Source organism: Lytechinus pictus, chromosome 12 (assembly GCF_037042905.1).
Source record: "Lytechinus pictus isolate F3 Inbred chromosome 12, Lp3.0, whole genome shotgun sequence".
NCBI classification, from domain to species: domain Eukaryota; kingdom Metazoa; phylum Echinodermata; class Echinoidea; order Temnopleuroida; family Toxopneustidae; genus Lytechinus; species Lytechinus pictus.
In genome coordinates, this window is record NC_087256.1 from 6801738 (window position 1) to 6814393 (window position 12656).

At 35.7% G+C, this 12656-nt stretch overlaps 1 protein-coding gene across 2 annotated transcripts; it reads right to left on the minus strand.

The window, feature by feature from the left end:
* Window positions 1–1314: 1314 nt before the first annotated feature.
* On the minus strand, window positions 1315–11943 carry LOC129273443 (stAR-related lipid transfer protein 7, mitochondrial-like). Of its 2 annotated transcripts, XR_010295278.1 has the most exons (7): window positions 11396–11943; window positions 9391–9542; window positions 8837–8997; window positions 8032–8214; window positions 7334–7418; window positions 5098–6664; window positions 3022–4513 (listed from the first exon to the last, which is right to left on the minus strand). XR_010295278.1 is itself a non-coding variant. In XM_054910473.2 (6 exons), the coding sequence occupies exons 1-6, from the start codon at window positions 11860–11862 to the stop codon at window positions 6537–6539; spliced, it is 1176 nt and encodes a 391-aa protein (XP_054766448.2). In that variant the 5' UTR covers window positions 11863–11937; the 3' UTR covers window positions 1315–6536. The 2 variants fall into 2 exon arrangements, 1 of the variants encoding a protein (XP_054766448.2); XM_054910473.2 differs by having other exon boundaries at window positions 1315–6664; window positions 11396–11937.
* Between the last annotated feature and the right edge of the window lie 713 nt (window positions 11944–12656).

The window sequence follows — 12656 nt, forward strand, 5'->3', positions numbered from 1 at the left end:
CTACTTTTAGGACACAGAGGTGACAGATTGAAGCCGAACATTGTTACCATCAGGGGCCGCGGAACCGGGGGGCTTCAGCCCCCACTTTTTTTTTCTCGAAAACTGTGTACAAAAACGTAAAAATGACCATATGATTGTGATATTTTGCATGGGTCAGCCCCCCCACTTTCAAAACCGTTCCGCGGCCCCTGACCATGTCATCCTTCAAAGAAAGAGAGTCCACATTACTCCAATTCTGCGTGATCTACATTGGCTGCCTGTCAACCAGAGAATAGCCTATAAACTTGGGGTCCTCGTATTTAAATCTCCACCCTACACATCAGAGCTCTTATCTCAGCATAGACCAACACGCAGTCTCAGATCAGCAGATCAAGCATTGCTGACAGAATCTCTCAGCCACACAACTTGGGGTGACAGAGCCTTCTACATCTCTGGACCAAAGCTGTGGAATAGCCTTCCCCAATTTATCAGGAGAGCAGAGACCCAATCAACTTTTGAGTCTTACCTGAAGACTTGTCTGTTCCCCACTCCAACATTATTGCAAGAATAACTCAATTGTAGCATTACTAGGACAGTACTTGAACTGAATGATGATCCTAAGCACTTTTTGAAGACATTGAAATTTGTGAGATATTTCCTATTTTTGAGCAAGCGCCATGAGCGCCCAGCTGAGGCGGATACCGACGCTATACAAGAACCCATCATCATCATCATCATCATCATCCTGACTTCAGTTTATGCCGGGGGGGGGGGGTAAGTATTCATTAATTTGTAAATGGCCTTTGTATTACCCAGTGTGGTGTCATCCGTGATTTCCCACATTGCTACGACTTCACATCATGGATCGATTTCACTGACAGTAGTGTCCTTAACAAGAAAACAAGGTCCTAATATTCACAACTACAACAGTGAAACTCCTTCCCTATTTTTCAGGGAACCCAATCAATATTTGGAATATTCCTGGGTCATTATATATCCAACTTAACCACTGAACAACAATATATGTTACCCTTATTATCATTCAATACAACATTAATAAAGCTACAATATCTAAAAGTAAGACATACATATTGGAGCATTTTATCATCACTGTCTGATTGTCTGAAAAGTTGTCTGGTTTTTAATGGCTGAGAATGAAAGGGGTCCGACTGTTACTATGGTAACTTTCAGAGTTGACAACATTCATGAAACGGTCCCCAATACTCATCTTTCACGTACAGACTGTATACAACAGAAATGGACAGATCCCATGCATTAAAACATTGTAATACTTAAGTAAAATTCAAGAAGAAAGTAACATGGACTTTTGAAATATTATTCATTCAATGACTTTATTTTATTTAAGTTCAAGAAATACCAGGTATTTCAATTATAGGATACAAAGCAATCAACAGTTCACATATTTCTCTTCAATCCTTCATGAGGATTGACAATGATCAGCTTATCACTGTTAACAAGCCATTTATAACAAATAAGCAATATTGTCACTTTCAAGACAAATTCTGAGTGATGTTTAACCAACATGGCAAATTATACTTTGACTACCCAGAGGCAGACTTAATAAATATTTTTTGACAAGACAATGATTTTCACAATTCACTTTTATTTATTAATGCAATTTTTCATAAAATTTTCTTCAATCTAAATATGTAATTGCAGAGTTTCTCATTCTCAATCACCGATTTCAGTTCCATGAAAACCTATATTATCCTATCATGAACTGACATATTCATGATAATTCAAGAACGTGTTCATATTTAATTAGCAGAAGAACTTTTGTACAATATCTATGTCATGCATCACACGTGTCAAACAATAGACCTATCTAATGTTTATTATTTTAACAATTCTGAACTTGCTATACTTTTTTTTTTCAATTTATCAAAGACTCAATTATATTTTCCACATAAAGTTTCCATGGCAATGTGCAAATATTTATCAGATTATTTTTAAGTAATAAGCAATACATAAATTTATGAATTTCATCAAACCGAACATTTAGAATCCCTCTCATTTAATTGGGTGTGAACTTGAAGAGGAATTTAACTTTATTCCAGCATTTTACAATCTGAATCACTCAAACTCTTCAAATTTAATAGTATTTTACAAATCAGTACATGTAAACTTTTTTGTCACATGTACATAATACGAAATACACAAAATGCTCAACATCAAATTTTGTAAAATAAATGGAGAAACTCATCTTAATTAAGCTTTGCTCTACTGAAGAATTTTTTTTTTAAAGAGCCTTAGTTTTTGTGTCGGCACACAGATAAATGTAAATATGATAGAAAAACAGGCAGGTACCATACGATCATACTTGAAATTATCATAAATATTATTTTCATCAAATACCAAATGGCAAAATTCACAAAAATCACATTATCATGTGAGGGACTAATAGTAATGCTTAATGTTCCAAATAAGACTGTGAAGACAATCAAAGCAAGAAATAAAAAATAAAAAAATAATGGAAATTATTAAAGTTGCTTTTATAAAACAGTTCATGTTACTTGGAAAACGATGTTGTATTTTTTGCTCCGGTTTAATATGAATACAAAATGTGTATGCCCTTGTAATGCACTATCTTTACGGAAATCAAAGTTAGAGTCCCCCTGCAATAAAAAGGTACATAAATATAAAGAAATAGATAAAAATATATAAAATGAAAAATAAAATGTTTAACTAAGATTCCAATCAGCTTAGCAATGTGACTGAAAACCAAAACACAATGTATCGGTATGCATGGGGAAAGCGACATGGTTAATATACATCTGTCTCACACCCAAGCATACGGTTGTATAATACTGTTTTTTCAGTACATATTCTGAATTAGATTTCTTTGAATTTCTGTTCTTAATATAAGAATAGATTCACAGCTCAACATAAAAAAAGGATTTGAAATAATACAACAGCTTCAAAATTCTACCAATGCATATAGTTTTCTAACCTTCAGTTGAGTTCATGTGCCTGTATGACAGTCTTGACTGGGACGTCTAATCTTGTGGTGTTTTTTTTTTTGCGAAATAGAACTTTGTGAAACAAATTTTTCATTGATAATGATAGCTGGATTTATATAGCGCTTTTTGCCAGAGGATACAAAGCACAATCACTTAGCTAATGCCATATGTACATTTGCAGACATTATGAGCAATATTGCAATCATATTAAGTTAACAATCATGAAACAATCCAAAGGTGTTTGTTAAAGAATCTGCGGCATTAACTGCAATATTGCAGGAGGCCATCATGAATCCAGTCAATACCATATAAGGTGTTTAATGTGTGGAAAATCAATGTAAAAAGGGAATGAATCATTCTAAAGGACCGATGCAAAAGTCTATAGTTTTGACTTCAAGATTTACATCTTAAATTCTTTTTAAGGACTAACAGTTAGCTGTGAGTGTGGGGTAAATCTAGCCATACCCCATCATAAAACTAGTGCCACTTGATGAAAACTGTGATTTCCAGCACATGGTTTAACAGCTAATATCATAATGCTCACGTAGTCACGTTCCTTAGTTCTGCGATTTGTGATATATCCGAGGGTTTTTAATTTTTGATGGTTGGAATAAATTTTATAAAAATATCAAAAACAGATTCAGCATACACGCTCCATGGGGACATATTCTTATTAAAGATTGAAGTTGTTCCTTATGTTCTCTCACACTTTTCATTCATTAAAAAAATAAGTTAATGATGACCAATTTCAATACAAGTTATTTAAAGGAGAAAAAATGAGAATAGTTTACAAGATATTCACAGAATGAAGAAAGAACATTTGAGCTACTTTATATTCAGCAACGTCCAAACCTTGATAGAAAAAGCTTGTATCAGCACACTAATGCAGTTTGAATATGAAAGTAAATCTTCAGCAGAATACATGGATGACACACTGCCTTCACAGTAAGTACACCATGTACATGATCTAATGTTTGGTTTAACAAATTTAGTGATATAGTCATTTCTAGTGTCCTTAAGCCTTTTTGAATCATTTTGTAAGTCCAGAAATTCCTTTCTTTTAAGATGTTTGACATTTATATGGTTTCTCACCACTTGTCTTCATAAGCTGAAGGTGATGCCATGGGCATTTAGCTGGAAGATACAGGTCTTGCATATACAATGAGTCAACATCTTTACACACCAAAACTGTTCATCAACCGCCTGTGCAGTAGAACCTGTATTGAATTGCATTCCAGGCCCTTGTCTTATAAAGAGATTGATCCGATCAACCACAACTATGGAAAGCCAGCAGTGCCAACATCTAAAATGCATGTTTGTTCAAACTGTTTTCTAGATACGCTGTTTATTCATACATTCATTGTTTTCTTGAAAATTATGTATGCTTCTTATATTCACAGGGACATTGTGCAAATTTCCTTTTAGTAGAAATTATGACATTGATGGATTTCCATATACTTGAGTAAGATCGGATCAATCGCAACTCTTTGTAAGACGATGCCCAGGATTTCCCATTTAATGATGTATTACAGAAACGTGTCCAGATAGACATCCTGCTCGTAAAGACCATTTTTCTGGTCTCCATTGGGTGATCTTCATCAATGGGTTTTAATGTATCTTATATATTATGATGACTGGCATATTTTGAGTGTATTGCCTTTGAAATACTTTCGCACAGCATCCCTGGAATGAAAGATGGGTGTTGGGTGTTTTCATAATGTAAACATCAAAACCAATTGAATTAGTAAATAATCATCCATTGCTCCTTTGAGGTTATGCACAGCATATTAATAATAAGTTATATAAAATCAAGTTTGCCTTGTTGTATGTGATATTTCCCAGTTCTCATCCTTGAAAACAAAAATTCATAGGGTTTGATTTTCTGACAGCAAACATATCCAGACTACAATTAAACCCAATTACAAAGACCATCCAAAATATAAAAAAATGCTGGTCTTTCTAAACCAGGGGATGTTTCTTGAAGAGCTAAATTAAAGATATAATTTCTGAAGGTTTCCATGGCGAAGAAGAATAGTGTAGTAGGTTTCACGGTACACCATGTATCTTTCTTGGGCATATGTTGGTCCTGAAAAGGACCACCCAATCTCCTAAATTAAAGAGTTGCAAATACAGTCACAGCTGCAAGTCGTATAATCAACATTTCGTGCATGCTCTTATGTTGAACAAACTATAATCTGTGGATTCTATACATCCATTTGTTTTAAGCATCCTACATAAATTGTACATAATTGAAATGATATATCATTTTTGAACGATATTCTATTATGTATGGATACACATTTTATCGTTAAAGTCAATAAGCATGTAGCTGCTCAACAAATCATTTTCATCAGGTCATCCAACAGTCGTATTCAAAAACATGTCAAGCAATCGTATCTCTGTCAGATCATACCCGGGTATACGCAGCATCGGGTAGGTCTGTCAACGAACCCTAATCAAATGATTTCTGTGGAACACACTTGATCAGATGTTTATTTTATGTAAATTTTCTGTGGTGACAGGAGGTCATAATTAATGACCAGTCATGGTCTTGCAGAGAAGATGGTTTATAAAATAACCAAAATCCACATTACTCTCTTACAAAACAATTAATAGACACCACTTTGCTAGGGAATTGCTATAATCACCAACAATCGGTACCTTCAAAACTATGCTATGCCTCGAGCATGCTAGAATTCATCATTCCAAATCCAATTGCATCTTGTGCAGATAACTCGTACTAATGCCCTAATGCCCAAGCTGATGTGTATTATTTGTGTACTAACTACCATGTGCATTTGGTGCAAAGGCAATTACACACACCATGACTTAAAATACAACTTAAATCCTTATGCAGCAGTCACATTTCCCCTATGGCCACCATACGGCTAGTAAAATAACAGCTATTTTATCTAATTTTATTCAAACCACCCATATGTAGCTGGTACAAAAATGGTTAAAACGACTGTTTTCGACTTGACGTAGGGGAAATATGACAGCAGCATTATGAAACAGCTCCCGTGGGTTTGTTTCATTAAGCTGAGTGTAAAGTTACAAGAGACTATGAATGACTAGAATATGAAGAGCAAATATGTGAGCCCCAAATTTTCTTCCTGTGTTGACAAAGTATGTCTATATTTCTTATTGTCTCACCTGAATTGTGTCAAATAACATATGTGCCATGACATATATGTAGGTATGAATGTTAACTAGCACTTGATAACTGGTTCTAATCAAATTTCTTAATATCAAACTCAGCATAACTTTCAATCCCTAGTCACACACAAGTTGCTCTAAATCTTCAACTTAGGGTGGGCCAATTCAAGCTTCCAGTCATTCACAAAGTCCCCAGAAATTTTCGAACAGCTTTATGAAACAACCCAAGCCCCCATCCTCCTTGACATTAACCCAATCCTTTTAACCCGTCAACTACTGATTTCTGGACGTCCCATTGGATTTGCACAGGGAAAACCTGGTTCCAGTAGTCAACTGGTTAAAGGGTTTCAATGGGAGGCTCTGCTCCAAAGGGGCATCTTTGAGACTGATGGAACTGTTTTATCCCTCAGTCTTCATCTTTCAACTGTAGCAGCTGGAGTCACTGGTGGTGATTTGCTGATCGCTCTTCATGTCCTTGAAGTTGGTGGCTGGCATGGCATCCAAAGCAAGGGCAGCATTGTGCACCCTGTGCATGAAGTCTGGTACACCTGAAGGTTTCAAGACATCACAGGGACATCATAATATATTTTGACATTGCTTCGAACATAAAGTTCTAAATTTACGAAGGTGGTTTCACCTAGTATCATGCCATATGGTACAAAACCATGGGATATGCACATTTCTCATATTGCTCTTCATTCAAGCATGAATTTAGTGCCCTTTACTAAAACAAAAGGATGCATTTATAATTGGGACTTTCTTAGTCAGCATTACGTGGGTCTGACGGGTGGGTACAAAATATTAAGATCATGCCTTCTTTGAAAATCTGGTACAAAATTAAACAGGCATATGGTTACAACGTAATTGTGAAAATCACCAACTGTTATGTAACATAAAAACATGCAATCAGTTGTAAAAAAAAATGTAACCGAAGTCCATGGCAAACAATGTACAAAAATTACAATCAATCAAAATTTCAAAAATATCAATCTTTATGTTGCATCCACCCCCAGAAGTGATGCAGCAATAAAGTTTGGTAGGTCTCATATGTCTTTATTATAATATATTCATAAATCTGTAGATATATTTATACAAGATTAAAAATTGTTTGTTAGAAAACTGCTTTCAACATTAAGCCTCTTCTACTTGATTAATCCAATGTACTAGTAAATAATCAAAAGCAAACAACATAAAAGATGTTGCCAATAAAGACTCACCAGTAGTTGCCATCCAGTTCATTGCAGTAGATGGTATAGGAGCCTTGGGGTCATCATAGTAGGTGACCATGTAGTCAAATCCATTCTGCAGTAAATACACACATGAAAACATTAATCCTCGATGTTGGAATAAGCAACCTATGTTATATTCCATTACTAATATATTTTTATGCTTGACTGGCACAAACATAGTGTTCATGTTTCCAATTCATCACTTGATGCACTTAATATTGATAATAATCATTGTACATTTAATGTTGACTCTTCAGTCCCACAAAGCTACATCACGTTTTGAAAGTTTGGTGTTGAACACTGGTGTTCAAATCTGATGTTGGTGTTGGGGGCAAATCAAACACTTGCCATATGACTCCTTAGAAGCATGTCCAGGGCTGGGTTGTCCTCATTTGGTGTTGGGCTTTCAACCATAATTTTCTAAACATTGAAACCTTGAGTCAATCTTGAATTTCAGTTAAGCATTTTGATTGAATAGTCTCAACACCCCACACCAAACTCGAACTCACCTACTGACCATTAATATATATGTATCATAGAATATCATAATAGCGCAAAAATTGGATGAATTAACATTTCTTGCAATGCTCTTTTAGTGAGACAACACTGTTTTGTGAAAGTTGTTACTGACATATACTAGTATTTGCATTGGGATGGATGCAAACCAAATGGCAATGCTCTCTCACCTCATCAAAGCTGGTGAAAGGCTTGATGACCATCCTGGAGCAGAATCTTGTGACTCGTACGTGACGCTTCGTCTCTGGTTTCCTCGGGTGATCGGTAGCCTTGGAGTATATGACCATGACACGGTGACGATGGAAGATCTTGGTGCGACGAGCGAACACATAGTCTCGGCTGCTCATTGGAAACTGCGGGGAAAAAATATGTTGTAGAGACACGATTACATGTTATGGGATACAGCACTTTGAGAGAATAGCCTTGGGAGTTCTGGAGTTTGACTTAGAATGAGTTTTTATTTAACTTCAAAGTTCGGTATTCATTCCCACTTCTCAAAGCTAAATTTGAAATACAAAGGATGTATATGAGAGGGACCTAATATTGTGGCTTGGACAATATGGATTATTACTAAATAAAATTGTTTTCCATGAAAAGGAAAGAAAAGATTATCCTATTACTATTTTTTAAATCAATATTATTTATTTTTATTATCATTAGCATTACAATATCAAACCAGGGGGGCGTTTCATGAAAGGACTTGTCAGACGTTTTATCCGACAAGTCCCACTTTATCCGACAGTTACCATAGTAACAGTACATCTCAGCCAATCAACATCAGAGAAAGATGTCAGATCTGACAACTTGTCGGATGAAAATGTTGATGAAACACTCCCCTGGTGCTTATATTACGGCATTAAAGACATTCATTGTATGTATCCAAGTACCTACTGCCTTCCAGATCTATAATTACTCTAGTCATCAAACTCAATCAGTGGGGGGGGGGGCAGATTAACTAACTCAAAAAATACTTACTGGAAAATGTGTAGACCAATACACAACTTCGGTTCCTGTCTCTTTATCCTGGTCGATGACTCCTGTTTCAATGACATGCTTATCCCACACCTTTCTGTAATCCAAGTCCGTCTGAACCTTGAAAAAAGACTTGGCCGTACAGTCAGCAAATGATCCAAACACTTCAAGGAACCAAAGATGGAGGAATAATATTAAAATGTGAAAACACAAGGCTGTTGTTTTTTGTCTTTAGCAATGGACATTTTACAGTAGAAGATAACTATAAATAGGCTGATATTATCTGTTTCTTTTCATGAAATTTAGAAAGCCCATTATTTCATAATATTGAAATGTGAAAACACAAGGCTGTACAATATATTCTGCTTTTTTTTTCTTCAAGATTTCTTTGATTTTTCACTGGTATCAATGCAAGTGCAAGTACAGGATCAAAACCACGCAAGATTTCTAAAAGAGTATGAAACAAATCCAGGGTATGAATGGAATACATTTAACAATCCTTCTAAATAAGTGAACAGAAATTGACTTTACAGCTGATGTGAAAAAGATATACTAACCTTTGTATTCATAAAGGAAATCGCAATCCATTTTCCTCCTCCAGACCATCATCTCTGACTTACACATGACCTTCTCCCAAGATCTTAACTGCGGCAGGTCCGGGTTTGGGTCCGATCTCAAGATCCTGATAAGATCCACATCATCTAGGCAACTTTTGGAACAAGCAAGAAATTGAACATTAATTTTCTGATGCAAATATACAAACAGAGAATGAGAACATCCTTAACATCCAAACTGAAAGACTAAGCCTATGTAAACTAAAGTTTTAAAATGTTCAATTAGTTGATCATTGGACTACTATTCTACAATTCTTTGGATTATTTTTTGTGTAAATGTTTTGTTAAATCAAATCATTTCCAATCTTACACAAGTGTGGTGACAGTTTTGTTTTCCATTCATTGATCAAAATTCATATTCCTCAAACATTAATTTGTGTTTTGAAACAAATATGAAAGCAATAAATCTAATCAGTAAAATACATTTAACCAACTTTGAAGTATTAATGCTAATGTTTGAATTTTCAACAACAAAACATGTTTGTTTAATCTGATTGAACTTAAGCTCCAACATTCTACAGTATCAGTGATTTAAAATAAATCTAAATCTTATACATGTTAATAGTTATTGGAGGCTGGTAACCTATGAAAACAACCCACGATATGATAAAGATATCATACAGTGGTTGTACATTTTCTCTTATTTGTTAGGTTACTGCATGGACCTACACGTAATAGGTCCATGGTTACTGTTAGGTTTGATTTTTCACTCCTACATACACGAAGACAAGCCAGCATATGCTTTTCCTAAAGAACTTAAGTTAAAGGGGAATCCAACCCAAATAAAAACTTGTTTTTATAAGGAAAAGAAAAATCAGACAAGTTGAAAGGTGGAAGTTTGAACAATATTGGACAAACAACAAGAAAGTTAGGAATTTTTAAAAGTTGTAAATATTGGTAATCACTATACCCATGGAGACTTCAAATTGGCTGCATATGGGATGTCATAGTGATGTAAGGCAAGGACTACTCTTCCATGTACTCCAATGCATATTATGGCTAAAATGTCATTTTTCCCAAAAGTTTTATTTTAAATTACATTTTTCTTTCATGAAGACATATAACAATATACTACCTGGGTTATATTTAGATTACTGCCCCAGGGGAATGGGTACTTAGGAGAAAACCACAAATCCCTGATAGCCTATGGGAAAGTTGTCCTTGCCCCTTGTCATAATTTACTTACCCAATTGCCAATTTGAAATCTACATAGTATTAGTGATCTCAATTTTAAAACAGCTATAATTTTCTTATTGCTTGTCCGATTTCTTTCAAACTTTCACCATTCTCTTTAATTTATTTTTCTCCTTCCCAACACAACATTGTATGGCCAGGGCTGGATTCCCCTTTAAGAGGCCTTGCATTACATGTACCTGTAATTTACATGTAACTCTACGAGTGAATACATGTACCACCAAGTTGTCATCAGAGCTACTTCTGTTTTTTTTTATCTGGGACAAACTACTACAATTATGTTAACACCTAGTAACAGCAGTATGTACATGACAGGAAGAAGAATAAACCAGAACGCACTTATATGAACACCCAATTCAAATGGAAGAAAACAAGCTCAATTCAACAGGGACACATGCATTGAAGACTTGAAGGATGAAAAAAAAATTGTAGATATTCCATCATCTATTACAACACCGATCTAGTATTTAGTAAACTTAAGGCATACATGTACATTGGCTTCTGTTGTCATATATAGGAGTGAGAGATCAAGCTAATAAAAATAAGTCTAGACTCTAGTTTAAATTTTAACAGTTAATTAGGGCAGGCCATACTATAGCACGAGCAGAATTATTATTTTGTCTTATTTAACGTTCCAAATTAAAAAAAAGTTTAGAGTTCTCCATAGCACATAATAACTATTTGATTAGTCGACTGCCCCACCCCCTCCAACATGACACCATTTCTTGTTTGGTTAAAAATAAAACATGCTAACCCATCTATTTGCTGATTGGTGATTCTTTCCTGATCCAATGCAAAAAGTGCACCGCCAAACATCACATAATTCCATCGCCTTCCTTTGAGATATCTTCTGGCAAAGCCAACGGCAAGAGACTGGAGTGATCGCTCTGAATAAATTGATCGGTACAAGAGCATCATCTGTTCAAGTCTTCTCAATCTTTGAGCGGCATACACATTGCACTGACGGGTGAGAAGACTGAAGATTGTAGCGATGTGCTCAGAGAACGTCTGCCCCGAACTTCCCCGCATGGCAATGAGTAGGATTCGCTTGCACCTCTTGACGGCGGTGTCCCCGACATCGGAACTGCAACTGGAAGTTCGCCACCGCTTCCTCCACTGATATCCTCTAACCAATTCCTTAGCGGCATCAGATGGGCTTGTTGTTACTGGTTTAATCGACAAAAGTGGCCGAATTCTTGAAAATGCTTGGAACACTATCATTTTATGAAATTAAGATTATGAACTTTCGATAGCGTTCATTCACAATATGTTACATGACCAAACTATTGAAAGCGCATGTGCGCAGATATCAGCTTATGGTACGCCATATGATGTTATATCCGAAGTAAAAAAATGTATTTTTTGAGTCTGTGAGACTTGACAGCGGGAGCCTATAGATATAGGTCTGTATCCCCTCCCCCAAAAATCAAAGCAAGAATGGTAGAAATAAATGGAAACTGGTCACGAATGAAAAGTGGCAGCGGAAATAAAGGTGAACATATTTTTTTGATGAGGGGGACATTTTTTTTTCCAAACAACCTTTGAAGGCCTATGCGACTGTGCGATGGAGCAAAATGATCAAAACTTTTAATGAGTGGACTTTTTCATCTTTGATAGAGAAATTGGAGGATATGGTGCGGGTGGAAACATATCCGTTTCTGAGGCTACCACTGCAGAATCATTCAAGACACTATTTGAGACTTAGCTCTATGCAATCCTCTTCAATTAGTCCTTGCTTTCACATGTCCATTCTATTTTTAAAATTCTAATTTCCTACCTGTTGTGCGCTGAGAAACATGCATATTAAGCGAAATATAATCGTGAGAATTATGCTGTATTTCTTGAGTAGTGTAGGTTTTTAGCAAAATTTAGAAGAATTAAACAATGTTAAAGGTAATGGTGTCCCATAGTGGAAGCGCCGTGTTGTGGCGGTTCTGACTCTCGCCATGTAATCAGAGGGTCGTGTGATCGAATCCCACCATGGCCTAGCGTCCTTTGGCAAGGCGTTAATCCAC